This window comes from Colias croceus, chromosome 1 (genome assembly GCF_905220415.1).
Source record: "Colias croceus chromosome 1, ilColCroc2.1".
Lineage (NCBI taxonomy): Eukaryota > Metazoa > Arthropoda > Insecta > Lepidoptera > Pieridae > Colias > Colias croceus.
Genome location: NC_059537.1, coordinates 5868392 through 5892009, shown reverse-complemented (window position 1 = coordinate 5892009; position 23618 = coordinate 5868392). Strand labels below are relative to the sequence as shown.

At 34.0% G+C, this 23618-nt stretch overlaps 2 protein-coding genes across 2 annotated transcripts; one reads left to right on the top strand and one right to left on the bottom strand.

The window, feature by feature from the left end:
• Nucleotides 1-1215: 1215 nt before the first annotated feature.
• Nucleotides 1216-3157, top strand: LOC123705942 (DNA-directed RNA polymerases I, II, and III subunit RPABC4). Its single transcript, XM_045655086.1, has 3 exons — nt 1216-1385; nt 1460-1552; nt 3021-3157. Exons 1-3 carry the CDS (start codon nt 1325-1327, stop codon nt 3041-3043), a joined length of 177 nt encoding a protein of 58 aa, XP_045511042.1. The 5' UTR covers nt 1216-1324; the 3' UTR covers nt 3044-3157.
• Nucleotides 3072-14906, bottom strand: LOC123705870. Its single transcript, XM_045654977.1, has 6 exons — nt 14522-14906; nt 9242-12495; nt 8990-9157; nt 8512-8762; nt 7982-8181; nt 3072-7702 (listed from the first exon to the last, which is right to left on the bottom strand). The coding sequence occupies exons 2-6, from the start codon at nt 12473-12475 to the stop codon at nt 6045-6047; spliced, it is 5511 nt and encodes a 1836-aa protein (XP_045510933.1). The 5' UTR covers nt 12476-12495; nt 14522-14906; the 3' UTR covers nt 3072-6044.
• Nucleotides 14907-23618: the final 8712 nt, after the last annotated feature.

The window sequence follows — 23618 nt, the reverse complement described above, 5'->3', positions numbered from 1 at the left end:
AGTTTCCCAGTAATTGTGGATTATAATGTGAATACGTGCGTGTTCAGACGGTGGTAGTGTCACTCCCATCACCCCCTGAAAATTTATAGAGATCCCAAAAGCTTCGTGGTCTAAAGTACGGCCAACGTAAACAAAACACATGCAAGGTCTTAGGTCATTGGGAATTGCAGGGGTGCGTAACTTTTTGAAAGTTGGATTTATATAGTTTTAAAAAATATCCAGCAAATTGTAATAATACCAAAAAGGATAGTCTATTTTTATAAATTTTATCATAATTTGAATTATTGTATAATGTAGATTTAAATAAAATAACGCGAATAATAATAATTTTCTGAATCATAAAATATAGTAAGAAATAATAAAATTGCCGCCCTAATGTTGGCGTATCCATCATGTTTTTGCCGGGAGAACGAGACATTATGTGCCCTTACGCACTAGCGGTTAACCGCGGGGGCGGCTAACCGCGCGGTTAGCCGCTTTCCCATTTTAATATGCAACCGCTTTTATGATTAGTGCGTACAATCATAAGCGGTTGCATATTAAAATGGGAAAGCGGCTAATCGCGCGGTTAGCCGCCCCCGCGGTTAACCGCTAGTGCGTAAGGGCACTATGACAAAGGCACAAGATAGAAAGAGATAGAGATTGTCACGCCACAGTTGTTTTCTAGGTGAATGGCCTTTTGTGTCGCTTCTCGTTGGCCTTACTTTACGCCTTTTATAAGTAAAATTACGACATTTTTTTGGCATTTGTTGGACATGAAGTCGGTAGTTTGTGACCTTTTCCTTTTCCCGATTTTTTTTCGTTGAATGTGTTCCTTATTGAATATCAAATTGCCTTTAGAAAAATCTTAACCTTACTTACCTTCTTTAGGAAGTAAGTCACATAACGTCGGTAACACAACAAAAAAGTATCCATGGAATCTGCGTGGGCACAAAGGCCTAACAAATTTCCCTTTATCATTATGATTCTAATCTCATTTTGCTCTACCGAAAGTCTGAAAACAATGTCATGGTTATGGTTATTCCTTAATTACTAGACACCCTGTTGTACTTCTTTGTATCAAATCCTTAGGAAATCAATTAGTTTACTCCAAGGTTTACTCTTTGAATCAATATTATTAAATGTTGTTTTGGATAAAATAACTATTATATCATGATTATACTCTGTGGTGACAGCTGTCAATTAAGGCATGGTTGAAGACTAGATAATGTAGTTGACATTTCGCGGTTATAATAATTTTATTGTGTGTGCTGTGGTGTGTGCTTTCTGATTTGTATTTCGCACATCAATTTTCACGATTTATTAAATTTATTAACTATTTATAATGGCGGATACCAATAAGGAAACTTCCGCAACTAAGGCCCCCATGATATACGTCTGTGGAGGTAAAATTATACTGTTAATAGTTAGATAGAACTCTACTTTTTCAAGTGAAAATAATTTATCCATGTTATTGCAGAATGCCACAGAGAAAACGAAATCAAACCAAGAGATCCAATCAGATGTCGAGAATGTGGTTACCGAATTATGTATAAGAAAAGAACGAAAAGATGTATCCTTTTTAAAACAACTTCAACCACCAATGCACTTTGTGTTGTGAGAATTTTATTTATTTCTCTAAAGAAACGCTCTCGTCCATTTTCTCCCTGGCTATGAGTATGAGCCATAAAGCATTAATTTTTTAACCAACTTCATTATAGAATATTAAATGTACAAGCTTCTATGCCCCTACACCTACCACCTACTCGTACAATAGAACAGAATTGCCCTTAAAATCCGTAACATGCTCATTGTGCAAATTTTAAATCTATTCATGAAAACTGAATAAAAATACCTATTCACTTAATATAAATTTTTAAATTGGTCAAAATTTTTGGTTAAAATCTTAAATAGTTTGGAAAATCCAAAAGTGCACGCCTCATAATCTCATCCTTTACAATAAAATTGATTATTTATAAAGAGTACACTATAAATATAAAAAAGAAATAAAATAAAACAGTTGGAAAAGTAAAGAAAGCGGTACCGTAATAATTGAGCTATTTTTCTTGTGGCCCCACCTAGATGTGAAACTGCGCAGGTTTAAGGGACTGACTACCAACTTATTTTTTTAAACCTTGGCTTATAGTATAAAGAATCGAGTTTATAATGGTGAATTTTGAGTACACTATAAATATAAAAAAAAAAATAAAGATTATATGTATATAGATATACTAAAATTATGGAGAACAGTCGATATTTCTTTTTGTTTATTTAATAACAATTAAACCACATCGAATCAGACCCTGAAAAATGAAAGGGTTCTATTCCTGAGCATACTCAAGCGTAAGAGAAAAAAAAGACTCGATTAGTAAACTATTTCGGTCGCTATCGTGTTAACAAGAAAATCCTCCGCACATACAGACACACGGACGTCCAAGACAGAACTTTTTTAAACTGTTTTTTAACTAGTTTAAATAACAAAAATGACATCAAAAATATCATGAATGTTAAAAATAGTGTTTTTTCTTAATATGTGTGTGTATGTATTATCTTACAAGTGCAATGTATGATACATAAAGACATTTTAAGTTTGAAAAATCAGATGTTTTGCGCGAAGTGACAGTAGTACCCACCTCAACGCTTCGCTTATGAGGCGTGCAAAATTGATAAGGACATCATTGATAAAATTACAGTTTGTAAACATTTTTGGTATGGGTTTTATCTATATATTGTAAAGGGGTAAAAAAGAAACAATTTTATTACCTATAAAAAAAGCTTATGTCCCAGAAATATAGATAGAAAATCACTTACATGTGAACAAAGTCTTAGCTTCTTTTATCTTTGAAGTAAATCTTAGTAGATTTTGTTATGAGGATAAATTCAATAGTAATCTTTGATTGTATTAGTTAATGATAAAACATTCTTAATTGTTATTTTTTTTTTCATATATTATTTAGTTGCTTTTATCCATTTCCTTTAGTTTTTTCCTTTAGGTTGCTTTCATAAATTGTGACAAAATAATTTCCTGAACAGTATTTCAGTGGTTGTATTTGATGCGCGATGAAGAGGACAATAAATAAGTAGAGGTTAAATATAATTTTACATTTACTTTAATCTTACCTTTATAAAATATCCATTCATTAAATGTATAATAAACAATAAATGGGTAAATATTTGACAAGTTTCTATTAATTCAATACATTCACCTAAAGTTCACAATTTTCTTTTTTTTATTATACAAAATTATAATTTTAAAGTCTTCATAACAATTGGATAACATATAGTTACCCCATGGTGGTAGTATTTTAATGTGGTACTGTTGCGTTGTAACTACATAGATTGAACACAATTTACTTGATATAAAGCATTTACACCTTCTAATTAGGAATATTTTCACACAACATTTAAATTTTTATTAATAAATTCCTTAACTTTATTTTAAAAAGCATATTTTAGTCACCTTGACTTATTTTTACGTAAAAGTTATCACATTGAATAAAATACAAGTTAAGAAATAAGAATCTTTACACACTCATAACTATTTTGATAATTCTTTGATATTACAAAATATATTTTATCAAATTGGATGTTTATTGTTTACTAGTATCAAAATAGGCCCTTTATTATAATTATAATATTTTTATGTCAGGAAGACAATTTATAAATTAAATTTTTAGATGCCATGTCAATATTATTAATTGTAATTTACATTCTATATCAAGGAATTATGACGATAAATGATAGAGGGCATGAGTATAATACATTGGATACAAATATTTTAACTTATTTTTGTTTTTGATTATAAAAATAAAATAAAAGCTATTTAGTGCCCATTTACTGGGTCATGTATTTTTGCCCCATTTTATAACAAGTAAACTCAATTCACAAGTTATTTTGAGGCGATACAGAAGCTAATTTACAAATTCAATCGGAAAATTACTAAAATCATTCCTTTGTTTTATTTTATTTTAACAGTTTTTGTCCTTTTAGCATGATTGCATTTTGACATAAGTGCTGATTTACACAGGGTCAGTAACTGACTACAAATTCGAGGCAAATCAGTGCTGACCCGAAAAAAACCCTGTGTAAACAGATTTGAAGTCAGTACAGAGACTTGAACTAGCGCTGAGTTGAATATTCGGACACGAATATTTTAGAGTCAGTTGGCGCCCCCCGCTACCCGCGCACCCCCGCGTCAGCCAAATAAACCCCGTGTAAACAGACACGTCAGTGCGTGGTTAGTTATTGCTGCTGCGTTGTAGAGTGACCACGTTTTTTTCGCTGGCGATAAAAATGACCCGTAAGCGAAGACGAAACCTTCAAATTGTTGCAATTATATGGCAAAAACGAGTGTCTTTGGGATATTAAATCCCTAAATCCATTTTCTTACCCATTGTCGTTTATTTTTAGTTATATCTCATTTTCTACAATTTCTATTAACTCATTCAACAGCAAAATTGATAAATTTTTCAACAAATAATTAAATCGTCGTTTCAGTTGTTTTCGCGAATTTATTTTTCTCACTGACTTCACAAACGTGTGGTCACCGTGAGAAACGCACCACTACTACTTACTTCATGTAAACAGTTAAAGTCAGTCGCAGCGCCAATTTCGGCGCCGCGACTGACTTGTCTACTGACCCTGTGTAAATCAGCACTAACTTCCGAGAGAAAGTCAGAATCCAACTATCTATAACTAAAACAAATAATTTAACATTATCTAATAGTCCGAGAAAATTAGCGGAAATAAATCGTGAAGTTTTGAAAATCGCTACAGTTATTCCTTGACATGTCCAGATGATCATATCAAAAGGCCTCAAGGGTAGAGGGTGAGCTGGCGGTGTAGGGGAGTTAGAAGAACCCATTTTTAGATTTTTGCTTACTATGATCATCTGGACATGTCAAGGAATAACTGTAACGATTTTCAAAACTACACGAATTATTTCCGCTGATGGTCAATTCGGCTCAGTCGTCTTAATTTTCTCGGGCTTTAAACGAAACAAGCCATTAACAACTTTTGGCTGAATAAACATAAAAGTTATAAGTAGGCAGTTTTTGAAAAAAGAGTTTTAAATCTTCACCTTCGTTTTCATGGTTAACATCTGTTTACCAACAAAGAACCAACAAGTTCATTGACAAAGTTCAGCACATTGGCAAAGTTTCGCAAAAACATTAAACAATGTCAATCAGCTGTTGCTAAACAAATTTTCACCATGACTATATTGATGGCTACGAATAATTATAGTAATTTTATAGGAAATTAAATATGAAATATCCCTAAGATATAATTAGCTTCTTGACTCTTGCTTACTCTATAAAATATCTAAATAATTAATAAACACCTGTACAGATCGACTTATAAACACGCAAGTCAAATATTCACCCAAATGATGAAGAGTAACTAGTAATAAATCAAATATCTAGCACAAAATCTATTTTCGATATGGAAGACTTTATAAGTTTTACAAGGTTTTGACTACATTTCGTTTATGGATGTTGATATGCCAATTTTTACATTTAAAGATATAAAGGATTTGGAAGTAGATATTTATCATTGTAAATACATCATAGTATATATTTTATAAAAATACATACAAAAGTGTTTCAATAACGGTCTTATCAAGTTTACTACAAGTTTTTAAAATTTGTAATATGTCTCATTGATATTTCAAGCTTTCTTGACTTAAGAATATGGACCACAAAATCTATATAGATAACATTTAAAAGAGGAAGCTACATTATGCTCCTATCATAAAACGAAAAACATTAACAAATTCACTCCTTACTTAATCCTTATTTTATCAGCTATTTATAACAGATACATATATAATATATAAGCTTATGCTGGAAGCAACTATAACAATTTTATATTTATAATCAATATGAGTTATTTACAAGTCCCTTCACTTTGCTGAAATAAAATTCAGGATTGTATATTATAATTAAAGCGCTTCATTTTGTTTTTCACACATCTCCGAGTCTTAAGCAAGGAATAATAATTACACCTTAAAATAACCATAAAAACAAAATTGCACATAAAATATTCTACTTAGAAACATTTTGGCACTAATTATCTGTGGCACTAAAAGTATTTCGTTCAGTTTCCTGACAATCACTATTTTCAATAGTTTTCATCTCACTATCATGCTCATTTTCACATGACTTTTCTGAAGCTACTGCAACTTCCTCTTCTTCAGAAGACTCCCTGCCTGCAGGAGGTATGGGTACCCCGGAAGCGCTCGGTTCCCGGTACTCTAAACGTGTTGGATCTTTTTCGTGAAGTTTACGAGCTAGAGTTTGTAAACTAGCCAATGAACTTGCACAATCTGTCGTGTCAATATCAGTCAGGCTAAGACCCGCGCGTTCTATCTCCGTAAAAGTTCCAAATGGTAATTTAAATAAACATTCCAAACGCATTACGTGCATTTTGCTACGCAAATGTTTTGCCAGATGTCCGTGAATTCTAAAAGCTATATTGCAATCAGAGCATCGGAAAGGCCTAGGATTAAAAGATGTCGCAGCTCCGAATGTTGATGTCATCGAAACTTTATTGTGATGCGAACCGGAACGTTCATGTTTCTGTAAATGACCCTTTGTGCGGAAACTTACAGCGCATACGCTACACCTAAAAGGTCGTTCCATATAATGGATATTTAGATGTAACTTTAGTTGCGATGGTTTTGTGAATGTTTTATTACAAAAATCACACACTCTATGACCATCATCCATTAATTTTCCAGGGGAATAGGGAATCGTAGAGTCATAATCTTTATCTTTATTTACTTTAAACGCTACTCCGCCAATTACAATTTTTGGAGCTATGGAATCGTCTAGGGGTAATTTTGCTACTTCACCTTCCGACATATCTTCTATTTTTGCTTTCTCTTCAATACATACTTTACTACCATTGCTGTCATCACTTGAGGTCTCATGAGTACCTGATTCATCCAGTGTTTTCATGAGACTTATCCTGGCATGTTTTAAATATTCAGAAACAACTTGTTTGGCATTTTCCGGGTTAGAATTGCTAGGTGTACGAGCTGTTTTGGTTTCAATGGAACCATTTATAGTCACTTGGCACTCACTACTCGGAGTTATATTTTCTTCTTTAGCTACAGAAGTTGAGATGGATTCATTTCGGTTAACATGAAGAACCAATGTATTACTTTTACTAGTAATGGGCTCTATCTTGTTCTTTTGTTCCTTTACTTCATCTCGTTCAGGAACTGAAGATTTTTCCAATTCGATTTTTTTAACTTTACTTATATTACTTGTTAGTTGACTTTGTTTTATTTTCGAATCTAAGAGGGCCATTTCTGTTAAGTATGTATGTAACATAGGTTCTCCGTTCACCCATTGAGTTTGGTGTTGAGGTAATTTTGCTGTATTAGAAGCTAAAGATGCTAAAACACTAGATTCTCTAGCGGTCGGAATTTCCGGCAAATTCGTAGGCGTATTTAAATCACTTTTACTAAGATCCATTGGCTCATTATTGTCCATCTCCATTCGAGTATCGATTGTTAAACTCTTGGAGACTTGTAATTTTTCTGTGCTGTAGTCCAGTGTCATACTATCCGAGATAATAGGTGTATATGGATAAGTAGACGGCCTGGCACTGGTTATTAATCCTGGAGTTGTTGTTGTCGCAGGTCTATTGCCTCCCAATGACAACAGACAATGCGCAGCCTCATGTTCTGGTAATCGAGATTTACAAAATTCCGTATCTGAAATGAAGATTAAATGTAAGTATTGTACGAAAAGATCCTTTTAAAAAGATATTTATAAGTACAGCTAATAATTGTTAACTTATATAGAATGTTAACTTTCAACAATAAAAAATCCAAATCATTTAAAAAACCACTCTATTTATAAGAAGAAAAGTAATTTCTGACAATGAAATGATACGTGTATTAAATTATGTGTATTTTAATTAGATTTTTACGTGAAAATACTGTTACGTTGTAATTGTTTTATTTTCTTGTATTCAATGTATGTAGACATACCACTTGATTCCGTTTCGCCTTCGTTTCCATCGTCGCCATCGGAATCAGTCTCATCGTCGGTTTCTTCGGGACATGGTGTCATTTCTACACCTTCGGGGTTGGAGTCATTACCTTCGTTAGGATTTATCCCCAACTCACAACATTTCTTATAATGCGCTTTACTTTTCATATGTTTTGTTAAATTCCCTTTTGTTTTAAAACTGAAATATATAATATTAAGTTTAATGATAATTTAATACTAGGAATATAAATTAATCCGTAGTCAACTCGAACTTACAGTAATGTAGTACTTATCGGTTAATAATATATCAGCATTTTATTTTACCTCCCCAGTCGTTTTATAAATATAAGAATAGTATGAGATTATACTGGTATAATCTGCTTTTTTTTTAAATTGCTCATTAACATTATTCCTTGTAATTATAAATCGAAGGAATTAAGATTATACAGCTTGTGCTATCGCGAAATATTTGTCGAGTGAAAAACGACATACGTAAACATAATTAACAGATTATAAAAAAAAATCTTACCTAAATGCGCAATGTACACATGTATACGGCCTTACGTCGGTATGAGTGCGAATATGTTTTTTCAACATCGACGGTTTTTTACAACGTATTCCACATTCTGAACACACATAGCGCCCTCTTCCGCGACCCCGGACGTACGTGTATTCTTCATTGCTTTCAAAACCTCCAGTTAGTTCTTTTTTTGTTGTCATAGAACAATCCATTGAATTTATTTTATTATCTTCTTTTTTTTTATCAATTGCCATCATTGCCTGAAATTTAAAACGAAAATCTTTAATGTACACTTTAAATTATAAAGCACTTTTTGTACTCATTCGAATATCCAAAGTACCAATAAGATAACATAGTTGCAATTATATAACTAGCTTTCGCTGATTTAGGCACCAATAGCGTCGCTTTGTTACATAAATAAAGCCGTAATAACTTGTAATTGCACAACTACGCAAATCATCATACTGTCATAATATGTAAAACATACCTGTTTATTGTCCTTCAAATTTTTATTCCATTGTGATGAATGAGTCAATATGAGATCCTGTTTAATCACAGCGACAGCCACGTTTTGCGGTCGATGACGTGAGTCATATAAAGACATAGCAGACGATGCTGACAATCCCAATGGGTCTGGCGTCAACTCAGATAATAACTGTAAACATTCAATCATTGAAATAAATCATTACCTCAATTTGAAACTAAATACTATCGTTAATTGCAAGACAATAATAATTACCTGCCAATTACTATACATCGAGAGAAAATGTTGATTCGGGACGTAGGTTGGTTGTGGCCGATTTATTGTGCAATAGAATACCTTAGTTGAACATTTAAGTCCTAAGTAAGTATATGCATTGCCATTTAAATAAAGCTGTCCGTATGCTTTAGCAGGACGCGGTGTTTCTGGTGAAACTAGTGGCATGGTGTTAGCATTAGGAGTTATACCATGATGCCTTTTGGGTGTAAATGTACCCGGTTTTAATGGTAGAGTAGATGGTCTTAAAAATTTTGGTTTTCTATCTTCAGATGCCGATGAGGCAGTTAAATTCTTTTGGAAATAAGATGTTTCTGACCTCTCATTGTGTAAAGAAACAGCTGAAGTATCTTGGGCATTTGTATTTCTTTGTACTTCAGATGAGCTTTGGATTTGCTTATTGTATATTTCCGCCTTTGTGATTATATTTTCGAAATTAAAAGGTTTAATTTCATTATCTGAATATTTTTCGACAATTTTGTTTGAATTACAATATTCTTTGCTCTTACTTTTGTTCAATACATAATTACTATTCTCTTTAAGAACTGGTATTCTACTTCCATCGGCACAACGTTTTAGGGGATTATCTTGTTTTGTAATTGTGGTTCTTACATTAGGTGAAAAATTTCTTGTGGTAATTATGGGCTCATCAACATTTTTTACAGTTATTATTGGCACGCTATTTATAGTTTGCATTTCAATGTTTAAGGTATCTTTATGATCATATTTAACTGTATCAGGCATTGACAATCGAAGTTTCGAATTCCTCGAACTAAATCCTTTATCATAATTTACAACGCAATTCTTATTTGTAACAGGGCTTTGTTTAATGTCTTGAACTCCGTCCATAGATTTTAGGGTACCCTTGAAGATATTATCATTGCCTTTATGCTGTGCATTTGGGGTTCCTACAAAGACACCAGTTGTATTTGGCCCTGGTATTCCGGGCACGTGTGGAATAAGTTTTCCTCCATGCAATATAGTTGTTGCACCATTAGGCGAGGATGAAGGGCTTAAGGGGGGTAATGTTAAAGGATTGTAAGCTGTAATCGCGCTGAGCGGTGGGAACTGAAAATGGCTTATATCGTGCATATTTAATATTCCACTTTGCATACTCGGCGTAGATACTGAAATTCTTGGTGTTTGAGGAGTACTCATATTTTCCTTAGGTGTCGGTGGATTATGAACTATAGTCCCGCCAGAATGTAAACCCGATCTAACAACAACACTGCTAGCTTCTGAGTCGCTTGCAAACTTAGATGGAGAAAGATTTTGTTGGATCATTATTGGTGATAATTGATTCTTACTAGGTTCTATTCGTAAGGTCGTCGTGCTTCCGGAATGATCAACAATTTTAACTTCTCCACCAAACATTTGAAGAGAAGTTGAATTGTGCCTCAATTGCATTTCATCGATAGCTCTTAATGTCGCAGTTGTAGAATCAATGCATCTTATTTTAGGTTGTGTATATAAATCCAGAGAACGTGGAGATACATTATCTATCAGCCGTGGGCTATAAGTATCCGACCTACTGTCCAATCTTCTTTTCGGACTGGAGTCTTTACTTCTCATTCTTAGGCTTTCGTTTAATCTATTAAATTCAGTGGGTAATCTAGAGTCGACAAGACGTGTATTTCCAAGAAGAGGACCGGGGGATGGTAATGGCGCTATAATGTCACTTTCCGGTTTTATTATAACAAGATTCTCTGGTTTGTTCCTTAAAGGCGGAGATTTAGTAGAAATGGTACATCTTGTAGCTTGGTTGTTTTGATTTTCAGGCAATCTAACATTTATGGAGTTGCTCCTAACATACACGTTTTCTGGCCGTGTATTTTTTAAGTCTTTGTGAGGAATAGAAACGTTATTAGATAAATTTCCTTTGCAGTAATAAAGTCTATGAATCTCCAAATTATCTGCACTTCGGTACATTATCTGACAGAGAGGGCAGACAAACACAGGTCCCATACTATCTTCTATTTCACCCATTAAGGAGTTTATGCCATTCGCTTTTGTTTTTAATAGGAGATCTTTTATAATAGAGCCTTCTGGATTTAGAGGATGCTTGATTTCATCAGTATGTGTAAAACTTTCAGAGTGCGATCTTTTTCTGACTAGACTATCAATTTCATAAGTATTTTTTGTTAAATTTAATGGTGTTATTTCTTGTTTTATTTCTCGTTCGCTATGAAATTGCTTACTTTCTGCTATTTGTTTAATCTTATTATATTTTTTTTGTAAAGGTGTTTCAATAACATCAACAATGGCTTCATTATCTGATATAATTTTTGAGATATGTTCTGTAAGAAAGTCAGCATTTGATGAAATAGTTTTCTTTATCTTATCTTTTTCATCATTTTGATTAAATGCACCGCTGAACTTCGGCTTATAAATTGTTTTTAATTTATTATCACTGTACGTAGAAGAAACACCCATTAAATTACTTAAACCATCGTTGGTCAATTCAGGCGAAGAGAATTCATTATTTCTTGTACTTTCTATACGAATTATTGAAGCATCTGATCCTGTGTCTGAGAGTGATGTAGGTGGGATGGAGGTATCACTTTCAGAATCTCCAGATAAATCTTCATCATTTAGGCAATTGGATATATCGGCGCCCTGTAGACGTAAAGCGTGTGTTCTCGATCTTCTGTGTTTATATAAATTTGATTTTGTTTTAAAGGCAAAACCACATGGTACACAAGGATAAGGTCTTTCATTTGTGTGAGCTCTGATATGTTTTTGGAGAACAGAAGGCTTGGCACATGATAATTTACAATACGGGCATATATATCGCCCTGACACTCCACTGCAAGCATCTTTGCTAAAATCATTTTCATAGTTCTCAGTCTTTTTTAAAAATTCCTCTGAATAACTGGTTTTACCAGATACTTGAATATTATTTACATCACTTAACCTACTATTTTCATATTTAAAATTAGTTTGTACATTGTTTTCGAGTTGCATTATTTGATTGTCGTATATATCTTTAATTTTTACAATTTCTGGGTGTGCAGCTGCAATACTTCCATTAGGTATTGAAGTACAGCTAGCCGACTGAATGTTATTGTCCCTTTGGACATTTTCTTCGCTTTTTGGTAAGCTTGCTGGAAGCACTGAAATGGTCGAAGCCATTTTTTTGAACTTCTTATGGAGATAGCTATGATCATTGTTGTTTGAAAAATTGGAATCAAGACGTTTCTCCTGGGTCAACGGCATCTTAACCGCGACTTGTATACCTGAAAGTTAAAAAAATTGTTTTCGTAAAAAAATGTTATATTAAGTCGTAAATAGTTAATTAATATATAATCGTCTCTATGAAACGGAGCAATCTTGTTTTTATTTTTATATTATGTGTTAAGCGAGTTTAACAATAACCATAAAACGTCAGTTCGAGAATATGTTGTGAATCGCTAACTACTATCAAACAAAGTATTTGCGGGGAGGAGCAGACCCAAGGCGCATGTGCCGTGCTGTTGAGTCTATTAGTATACTATGTGACATCATCATGACGTAGGTAGGTAGGTACAAACGCGCTAGCGGACGAGGATATCCCCAGTCTTTATATTACGTGTTACGCAAGCCAAGTTTTTGTAACTAATACCAATTTGGTACTTATTTCGTATGTCTTATCAATAGTAACTTGAAATATGATTGTAAAAGTCGTATTATACATATATTTTACTTTAACTATAGGTACTTTTCATAATTTAAGACTCGTACATATTTAAAATAATTTCGTATTTACATGTAATATGTACATTGATTGACACTATCGCCTATATATTATATTTTATGTTTGGTTCAAATAAGGCATGCAAGTGTAATGCGAACAAGTGCGATGAGAGAATGTTTAAAACAGAAATGTGAGTGTATCTAGACATAAAGTCATGCATGTAGTAGTGTGAATAGCGACCTCGCTTGCGCTCACTCGTGGCATTTGTGGACGGCTGCGTTACTGCGTTCCAAGAAGGCGTTACAATTTCTGAGAACCGGAGACAAGCAAGCCGCTCCACTAGTTTATAACGAGCGAGCAAATAAGCGCAGTACGCACTACGCACACAGATGTAAATCGGCTGTTTCACCGGGGATCAGTGTACCTACCGAGTATCTAGGTACTTATGTTATTGCTAGGGTGCGTTTTTATTGCAATGTGGTAGTAAATATAGTGAATAATGGTATCTTCTCTGAATTTATACATTATTTACTACTTCCGTTTATATAAATACCAATTGCATTTATCAGGTACTAGCTTTCAACCCGCGGCTTTTTTGACTGCGCGGCGCGGCCCGCGCAATCAAAGAAAAATTAGCATAGTTCCCGTTTCCGTGGGATTCCAGGAATAAAACCTATCCTATGTCCCGGGGTAAAAAGTAGCCTTTCTCGGGTAACAAAATATCTCTATACCAAATTTCATGCAAATTGGTTCAGTAGTTAAGGCGTGATTGAGTACCTAACAGACAGACAGACAGACAGAGTTACTTTCGCATTTATAATACATATAAGTATGGATTAAAAAATAAAAACGTAAAACTAGTATTATTAAATATTTAAAAAGCAATCAACATTATAAGAACCAAAACATTTGCTAGGTTGTTAGAAACAAAGGAATCCCAGAGAGCGACCGCTACCCGCCGGCCTGGCGCCAAGCCAGGCGGCCCTGGCGACGCCTGTCCCCTGGTCGCCGCCAGCACGCCGCCGCACTTTACCTATCTCTCACAAAATACTCCTACTCTAACTACCATACACGTAAACCTATCTTATCTAAGCTTTGATAACGTTCGGCAATAGTGTGTTTTATCTAAAATTGACTTTAGTTTACTAGGAATTAATTTTCATTTCTGCAAATTTTACATTCTAATTGATTGCTTACTCGTTAAATGTCCATTACCTTGAATGATTTATTCATAAAATTCATTACAAATGTGACAATCACGCAGGAATTTGGCTTGCATATCAACAAAAAAATAACCATCGTAGGTACGTAGGTATCATAGAGCAATAAAAAATAGAATTATCTACTGTTATTTTACATTCTATTTTTCTATTCGTATGTTTATAATATCATCACAATGTTAGCAAAAATTTATAAGATTACCGGATTTACTACCTACTGTGTTCAAAAGCAAGTCCTTGACCCATCGATCGACCGACTGTCAGATGAAACAGTATGAACACACGAGTTCAATCTTCCAAAATGTTATTGTAAATGTAGGTGCTCCTCATATAGAGAACGCACAATATTATCATGATAATAATTCTTACCGGCCGCGGAATTATGAATCAGTCCACCATTATATTATGAATTTGATATCATTTGTTTACGCCTCCTGAACATATGTCAACAAGTCCGATAGGCTGCATTTCACCCGCGCACAAGTGAATCATCGTTAATAATTGCGCGACGATCCACGCCACCACACACACATAAATACACCTTTTATGTTGTCACACGCGTTTTACCCGAGCACGATCGGCTAAACCACTCTCTTTTTCGAATGAAACAATTACTACGTAAAGTACACTCTGTTAACGAATTATTATTGTGACTATATCGGATGAACGCACATTCCAGAAACGAGCGACGCACGTTACCGCGCCGCAGATGACTGTTCAACTGTTTTTAGTTGTACTTTGTCGTTAGTTCGTTTCGTTCCGTTCGGCTGTACAATCCGTACCCCTCACCGCCCGCACACCTCCACCTCTACGGCTGCGAGTTGCGCCCGTTGTGACTTGTGAGAAGTGATTCATGGCGCGTTGTATCTATCTCATTCCTCCACAACAACCGGATCGGTCGCTCTTTGTAAATTATTAAAGTATACGTAATACGTGTGCGCGGACTTTAACACTCCGTTTTTAGAAAATCATGGAAAGTTGCAGTAATATTGTTTATTTGAAAATAAATTAAATAACAATAAACCATCTTGAAGTATAAATAAAATTACCTAGGTACCTATAACACTTAGCTACCTACGTGTCAAGTACACGTAAGTTACCATAATTATTATTTGTTTTTTAATTCACACTAAGATTATATTTTTACGTACTACACATACCTACACAATAAATTATGTATACCTTATTGTCCCTAACGACACAAGGACATAATAATTATTATCTTAAGATACTTACCTACCTACTAAAACCTATACGAACTAGGTACCTAGGTATCCACTATCCGGGTGCCCTATACCCAGAGATTTAAACAACAATCACGATGTAAATTTTTATGCAGCATTGATTTCGTAACGGTTGCGTTCGAGTAGAACGGGTATTGGCTTCGTTTGACTTAGTTTATTGAACAATCTCCGCAGTCCGTACTATCATAGTTAATTAATAATTGAACATTATTAAAAATTTAATGGTCTTAGTCAAATTCAAATTCAAATAACATTTGAATATGACATGTGTGTAGGTACCTAATAAAGTGAACGAAATGAATTACACTCTGTAATAAACGTTTTGTAATTACAAAGTTTAACCGATATTCGATGTATTCGATAGGTATTTTCCTATATTTAACTTATCGCGTGAACTCTCTATCGCCACAGACCTCCTTATCGAATTTCTGTACGAAGTACGAACATACCTACATACTTATTTCGTTCAAAGACAAATAAGTCTGGCGTCATTACGATCATTAATCGTGGTGTTTAGTTAATAAACTGTGATAATTCTGTGGAGAAACTCCTCGACACTCATGTCACATTCGAATGTATAAACATTTATTATATTTGCAATGATAATTTTACGCGCTTATCAGAAGTGCGGAGGCGATGACGCACGCGTTTTGCCGATAGCATGCAGTCGCTCGGTTCTTGCTCAGGAAATGAGTGATACATTATGAAATAATATATAATTTAGAAAATACCTGCTCCGAATAAAATTCATAATTATTATTATAGAATATTTTTTTTAGAACACAAATCATTCGATATAAGCATAATAATATTTACTTATATTTTATCATGTTACGTAGGTTAAGGTATCATTACGTGCAAAATGACTCGGCTCTTATTTAAAATAACAAAAACAAATTTAATTTAATAGGCGAACATAGAATATTGATAAGAAAATTTGTATGTCTCCTTTTACGAGATTTTAATCATGTTTTTTTTAAATGGACACCAATACCTGACTCGTTATTATCATTCTAAATTTAAAATGATACCTAGTAAAATTGTTAATACCTATAAAAATATTGTATCATTCACTGAATTTTGGGAAAAATAAATGATTTATTTATTTTGATTTATTTATTACCAGTGTTCACTGAGTAGGTAATTAGGAGCATCGTCCATCGTCTTTCTCCAGAGTCAAGTGCATGTTAACTGTCAACTGGCGGTGATCATCTGATCACCAGGCGCCAGTTGTTAACAGTTTCTTAGAGACTTAGAGATTTTTTGGGATTGTGGATTTTCTCTAGCAAAATTACTTTTTAATTAATTACTTACTTAGGTATTTCAAAATTATATGAAGAGTTTATTTAGATAGATCTAATACTTATGTTTACCAGGAATATTTGAGGAGCCACTACGTCCCGTTATAGTAATATACTAGCTTTCCGCCTGCAGTTTCGCCCGCGTTTTCAAAGAAAAACCCGCATAGTTCCCGTTCCAGGGATTTCCGAATTCCGGGATAAAACCTAGCCTATATTAGGTACTCGTAGATAATGTAGCTTTCGAATGGTGAAAGAATTTTTAAAATCGGTCCAGTAGTTTATGAGCCTATTCATTACAATCAAACAAACAAAGTTTTCCTTTTTATAATATATATTAGTGTAGGTACCTAGGTATTCTATGCCACTACAGTCTTTAGACAACGATGCCCTCAAATGACCCAGGCGAATATAATAATGTACACAATGCAAATGGTGTCATACGAAATAAAATCAGGGTCATGTAGGTATTCAATATCTGTCAATGTATTGAAAGTATCATACCTATCACGCAGCAGTAGCCGTTTCGCTAATGGTATGTTAAGCGCGGGGGCGCCGAGCGCGGGGCACTTGTTGCGTTGTTTAGTTGGCGTTCTCGCCTGTTGCCGCTGGTGACGTCACGACACGACCTTGCTCCACGCGCCACTGGGAACGTATACGTGTTTTTTGATACTACATACTATACTTTCCATACGTCTATTGTTTACAAAAAATATACATAATTTAATAAGTCAGTAAGTAGGTATCTATTTGCAATGTGTAACGATGCAATTTTTAAATTTAGCATCGTTGTACCATTTGAAACTGCTATTGAGAAAATATGTTGGTCCGGTCGGCGCCATAAAGTCGCGTGGGCGGGAAACCCGTCTTGGCGGCAAGCGTTGAAATGAACACACAATATTTATCCACACATACCTATCTCACAGTATCTAGGTACTGCCTATAGTAAACATACGCATCTTAATATTACATAGGTATACCTTATTAGTTATTATAGTACTTTAATAGTATAGTTTTGATTTTTTTCAATAAGTATGTAAACTGTGAAGGCTCATATGAACGGAATATTCTAGATTCAAAAAAAGTCTTTAAAATAACTTTGCTAAGAGAGGGCTCTCCCCTCCTTGTCGGACTTCCCTAGGAACCAGGTCAACGGCTGACTGGCTCGACCGCTATGTCGACGTTGTGACGGACCGCCGCGCCGGCCGCGCCTTAGCTGCTTATTACCATCTCTACTGTTAACTGCTTCTAAGATCTAGTAACTACGTAACGCCCACTCACTAAACTCGTGCTATAAAACCTTACTTACCTATGAAAAAAAAGGAATGTAAGTATCCAGAAAACTTATGTCGACCTTTAAATCGCACATTCTCTTTTCCAAAAATAAATTCGCGAAAGCTGGTCGGAACGTAAAGAAGGCGGTATATTGGTGACGATGTGTATATTATGTGTATCGTATGTTAATAGTTACTGCCAAAAGTTTCGTTCTCGTCTAAGATTCTCGCACATAGCACACATGACACACATAGTGTGTACACAGCCTTATTACCTATAAGTTATAGCAACACCACCCAACACTATGTAATTTTAAAAGAAATCAGAAAATAGAAATGTTTTAAACAAATTCACATAACAAAAATTTATAAAGTAATTTGTTATCTTTACAATGATTAAAAAAATATAAATGTACCTACCTATTTGTTTATTTCCCATAAATTGTATTCAAATTAAACATTTAACTTGGTATATTAGTTTAGTGCTACACCTGTCCTAAGAGAATGGCGTCATTCTCTGCAAACTTAACCGACACATATCAACAACAAAAATCTACCATTGCATATGTGCGAATATGACAATAATTTATGAGTCAGACGGAGCCGAGAACCACTTGACCAAATAAATAACTACCTATTCATCGTCGCTAGTCTCTTCGCTAGCGACGTTTATTGTAATTCGTTCATTCGTTTTATTATGATACTTTTCATACCCGAAAATAAGCTTATTATTTTTTCCGAGCAAGTGCCATGTTCTTAAAATACATTTGGCGTACTTTCCTTACATCACGGCGATTGCAGAATATGGTGGAGTGACAGGAACGAGCGCAGATCACCATTTGGCTTTTCGCCAAATCCCGAGCTTGGGTGGTGTTTCTACTTCCGAGCATTCTTAACAAATAAACTCATCGCTTTTAATTTACTTTTGTGTATTTATCATTGTATAGTAATTCTCAAATAATTTAATAATCTTAGTGGGTAGATTAATTATAATCATAAAATTATACCTACTGACTTAAATAAGTACTGAACTACTGAAGTACTGAATAAAGTACATAAGTATTTTGTTTTTAAAATTATACGAAAAAATGAACCACGTAGGTACCTAGGTAATTTGAATTGTGCTTCATTCACTGATAATGATATGATAATAAAGATAAAAAAGCCTAATAGGTAAAATAATATCAAACAAAAATGTTATCCATCAGCAGAAATGATATCACGTCATGCAAATCTACTTAGATACCTACTTACTATCTTTTTAGATAACATTTTCTGTATAGGTATAGTATTATATTATTATCTGTGGTATAAGTATATGTACCTATGTATTTTTAATTTTTGAAACTTAAAAATTTTTGGAGTCAATCTGCCTTCTCGTGAGATGAATATGTTCACTCCAATTTATACTTATAGGTAGTTACTAGTTACCTACCTACTATAAAAAGATTTTATGGACTATCTTATCATAATATAGTTCCTCTACAATCTAATCTGTATGTAGTTAGTATTTAGTACCTACTGTAATAATTAATTATAACACAATTTGTTTGAATATTGTGTTGCCGATTAGATGCGAAATAAATGTAGATATTATAGCTTGTTGATTTGATAGTATTCTTTCTTACTATTTTACACTTTGGAACAGTGCGTTTTGTGGCAGGAGTACCTACTGGAGACATTGAGAACTAAGAAGGCTAGATAGACATCTTTTATTATATTCTTTATAAAGCTAAACATCTTTTCCCCATTTGAATTTCTTATCGCCACTTGCAGCCTATCGTCAATTGTCACCCTTTTGTAGAGATTACGAAATAAAAATACGTAGATAAACAACGTACCTAATAATAATAAAATACTGATGTTATCAATTATCATACTATTACTCATTCTTCCCCATTCACTCATTCTTGCCAGGAATCCCCATAAAATCAAGGATTGTTATATTATTTTTAAATGATTTGTGTTTTCTCAAGCAAGAGTCAAGCAAGTATCTAACTAGGTATGTACCTAACTAATCACTACACTATAGTATAAAACAAAGTCGCTTTTTCTGTCCCTATGTCCCTATATCCCTATGTCCATTGTATGCTTAAATTTTGAAAACTACGCAACGGATTTTGATGCGGTTTTTTTTAATAGATAGAGTGATTCAAGAGGAAGGTTTTAGTATATAATTTATTAGGTTTTAGACAAAGCGGGCGAAGCCGCGGGCGGTAAGCTAGTGAAATAATATCATCATCATCATCAGCCCATATACGTTCCCACTGCTGGGACACGGGCCTCCTATGAGGGGAAATAATATAGTAAAGAGAAACTTACATAGCCATAGATAGATCCAATTCTACTAGCGATCATTATTGAATTTGCGACAGCTTCTATTACGTAACCCTTGTTGCTATACAATTTGTGCTAAGGCCGGCGGGGGCGAGAGAGATTGGAATGTCTTAAGAATTAACACTCATAATAAGTCTGTAAAAGATAAACTTACAGGCACTCCCTTACTTCCGTTATAAAATTTATGTTACAAATATACCTACCTACGTATATATAAAAAAATATATAAAATTTAATTACTTAGGTAGTTACTTTATTTAAACCTTTTTTTTCGTAAATAATTCATTGAATACCTAAGTAATTACGTATCATAATAAATGCACCTTCTCAATTTCAAAAACGCACTAACTACTAAACAGCCTCAAGTTTTTAAATTAAAAATAAATAAATAATTAGGAATTATACCCGGCGCGGCGTAAGATGATCCCTATGACACTGACAGTTATTCTCAAGAGACAAACTTGTAATGGCGTCACCATTAAATTAGAAACATATTGGAGGCGTCTAAAAATGGCATTTATTAATTTTTACGTAGCTTTATGCCATTACAATGATATTCCGTTGGAATTATAACAATTCTTAACATTTACGAGAAATTATATCAATCTGACTTTACGTCTACGTTCTTCAAAACTTACATCGTTGGCATTTATCGACTAGTGCGGAAAGTATCGATAAACAAATTTCGATAATGGAAACGAGTTCACATTTTTTCCATGCTTTAAGCTATAGTTCTTCACTATTGAATGGAACAGAAGATCGCAGCATAATTAATTAATAATGACCGTTCGCGTTAATTTACTTACCTATGATAATATAAGTTTTTTAGAAAAATTAAATGGGGGATTCCATTTTCATGATAAAATAATATACACTGTGTTAAACGGGTTAAAAATTACGAGAAAATGATAAGGTGCATTTTTATGTTTTGGAAAACTTTCGTTTTACTTACCGTTTCGTTTACATAATAGACGTTAAAAATTCATTTTATAATATTTGTAAAAACATGTTTACTGACGTGGCTGAATGCAAACCATGCCTTTGCAAAATAGTAAAGTATCGACACGATCCATCATACGAGCAATCACTAAGACGAACTGTCATAGGGATCATCTTAGGCCGCGCCGGGTATAGGTACCCTTTGTAAGCTTTTTTAAAAATTAAGGCGTTTTTGGCTTACATAAAAAAGATTCATTCAAAATACAGTTTATTTATTATAAACGAGATGGAAACAGATAATGAGAAATGTCTGCTCTGCTATTAGCCCCGGCCTGCGCCGGTCCCAGAGCGCCGTTTGTTATGAATTTCTCAGAACACCCCACAGCACGCGCCGTTGCCCCACCACTCCGCGCCTCAGGTTACCAACTTTTTCACGTTCACAGTCCCTATATTTCCGAGAAACTACCTCGCTTCTAATAAACAACTCCACGTCGGAGTCAGCGGTATTATTATTTAAATAGTAAGCAACCATTTGAACACTCAGCTTCGTCATACTTGCGTTACGTCACACGGTCAAAGGTTCAATACCTATTGTATTTGTATACTACCTAAGTATTAATAAAAGGTATATTAGATTTTAGATTCTGCTACGGAAAATGAATAAACACTAGGTATGCAAAAAGAGCACTTTTTTAATACGGAGTAACTATAACTAGTAAATTACATATATAATTTTATTAAACACTAGCGGTCCGCCCCGGCTTCGCCCGTGGTAACTATTCACGTTTTCTCTACATAAGAACCATCCTCGTACTTCAAGGAATATAATAAAAAAAGAATTAAAGAAATCGGTTCAGCTGTTCTAAAGTTATGCGCCTTACTAACACATTTTGGGATTCATTTTTATATTATAAAAGATTATCAACAAGGTAGGTACTTAGGTAATAAATTATAAGTAAAGCAAACTCCAGCAAGTCGTAAAATTTAAGGAAGGTAGGTATTGCAATGATATTATAATATATAGAAACAAGAGGAGGTATGCTACTTTTATGACCAGATATGGTTGCAAATTGCAGCGTTGTGGGTAGGTTCCATAGATGTGGAAACACTAGTTACATCTGCGGTACCTACCTACCTACAGGCAGATACCTACGTAATACAATTTCAAGCGTAACTAGGTAGGTACCTACCTTTTTTTTTTTTTTTTTTAGTGGGGAAATCTTGCATAGATACCCACGGCCTCCGGGGAAGAGGCCGTGGGTTATGTCGGATTCCTACCGACCAAAACCCCACTGTGTTCCGTCAAGCCGCATCAGCGACAGGGCCACGGGTATGTGTAGAATTCATCCGTGACCGGGTAGGTACCTACCTGTTTAAATAAGAGAAATTTATTTTTGAAAATAGGTACTTAGGTAGTTTATTATATTATCATCTAATAAAACTAGTATAGGTTTACTATAACTCCGATATGCAGTACCTAAGAAGAAAAAAAAGGCAAGAAAGACAGAGCGAGAGAGCTGTATTTTCTACGAATATCAACCTATCAAACTAGTTTAAAAAATATGAGTTTATTCTTAGATTATATCGTCACTCCTAAGTCCTAACATATCGACACTGACGGAATTTTAGGAATTCAATATTCAATATGGGGCACTATATCCTTTGTATACCTATGACCATCAACTATAACATGTTATAATTTTATCTACTTACATATTTCTTTAAAACATGTTTACGATGAAAATTTGGATTAGAATAGCTAAAAGTGATCCAAAGATGGGTATTGCATAAGTACCTACTAAAATAATGGTACATATTTGGGCACTTGGCACATGACTTTATTTTACTCAATGAGGAATCGCCTTCGCCAGATGATTTTTTAGGTTTTAAACTTTTAACACGCTTTTGTTAGCTTCACCTATATGGTTTGTAACCGACTCATATAGATTCAGTTTTGATCCACATTTAACACTACCTATATAATATGTGTTATTATTAATCCAAAATCTTGAGTCTAAAATAGTTAGTCACTTACATACAAATTATACCTATAACATAGGCGTGTTAAAAAACATAGCCAAATGAATAAAGAATAAATATTTTAGTTTGACTTTATTTAACAATCTTGCTAGATGCTAAACGTCTGGTGAATACACTGTATACTATAGAATATAGTTTTCGCCAGGGAATATGAATACATAATATTTATAGTCGTAATTTTAGAACATTGGCTAACAAAGACAACTCATCTAGGAACACCCGCTTGCACCTGCTCATACATGATACAACTTCGTTTTGTGCCAGTGTGTCAATTATTATAATTTAGTACATAAGTATCTAAACGTCATAGCAAATATGTACTTTAATATGGATT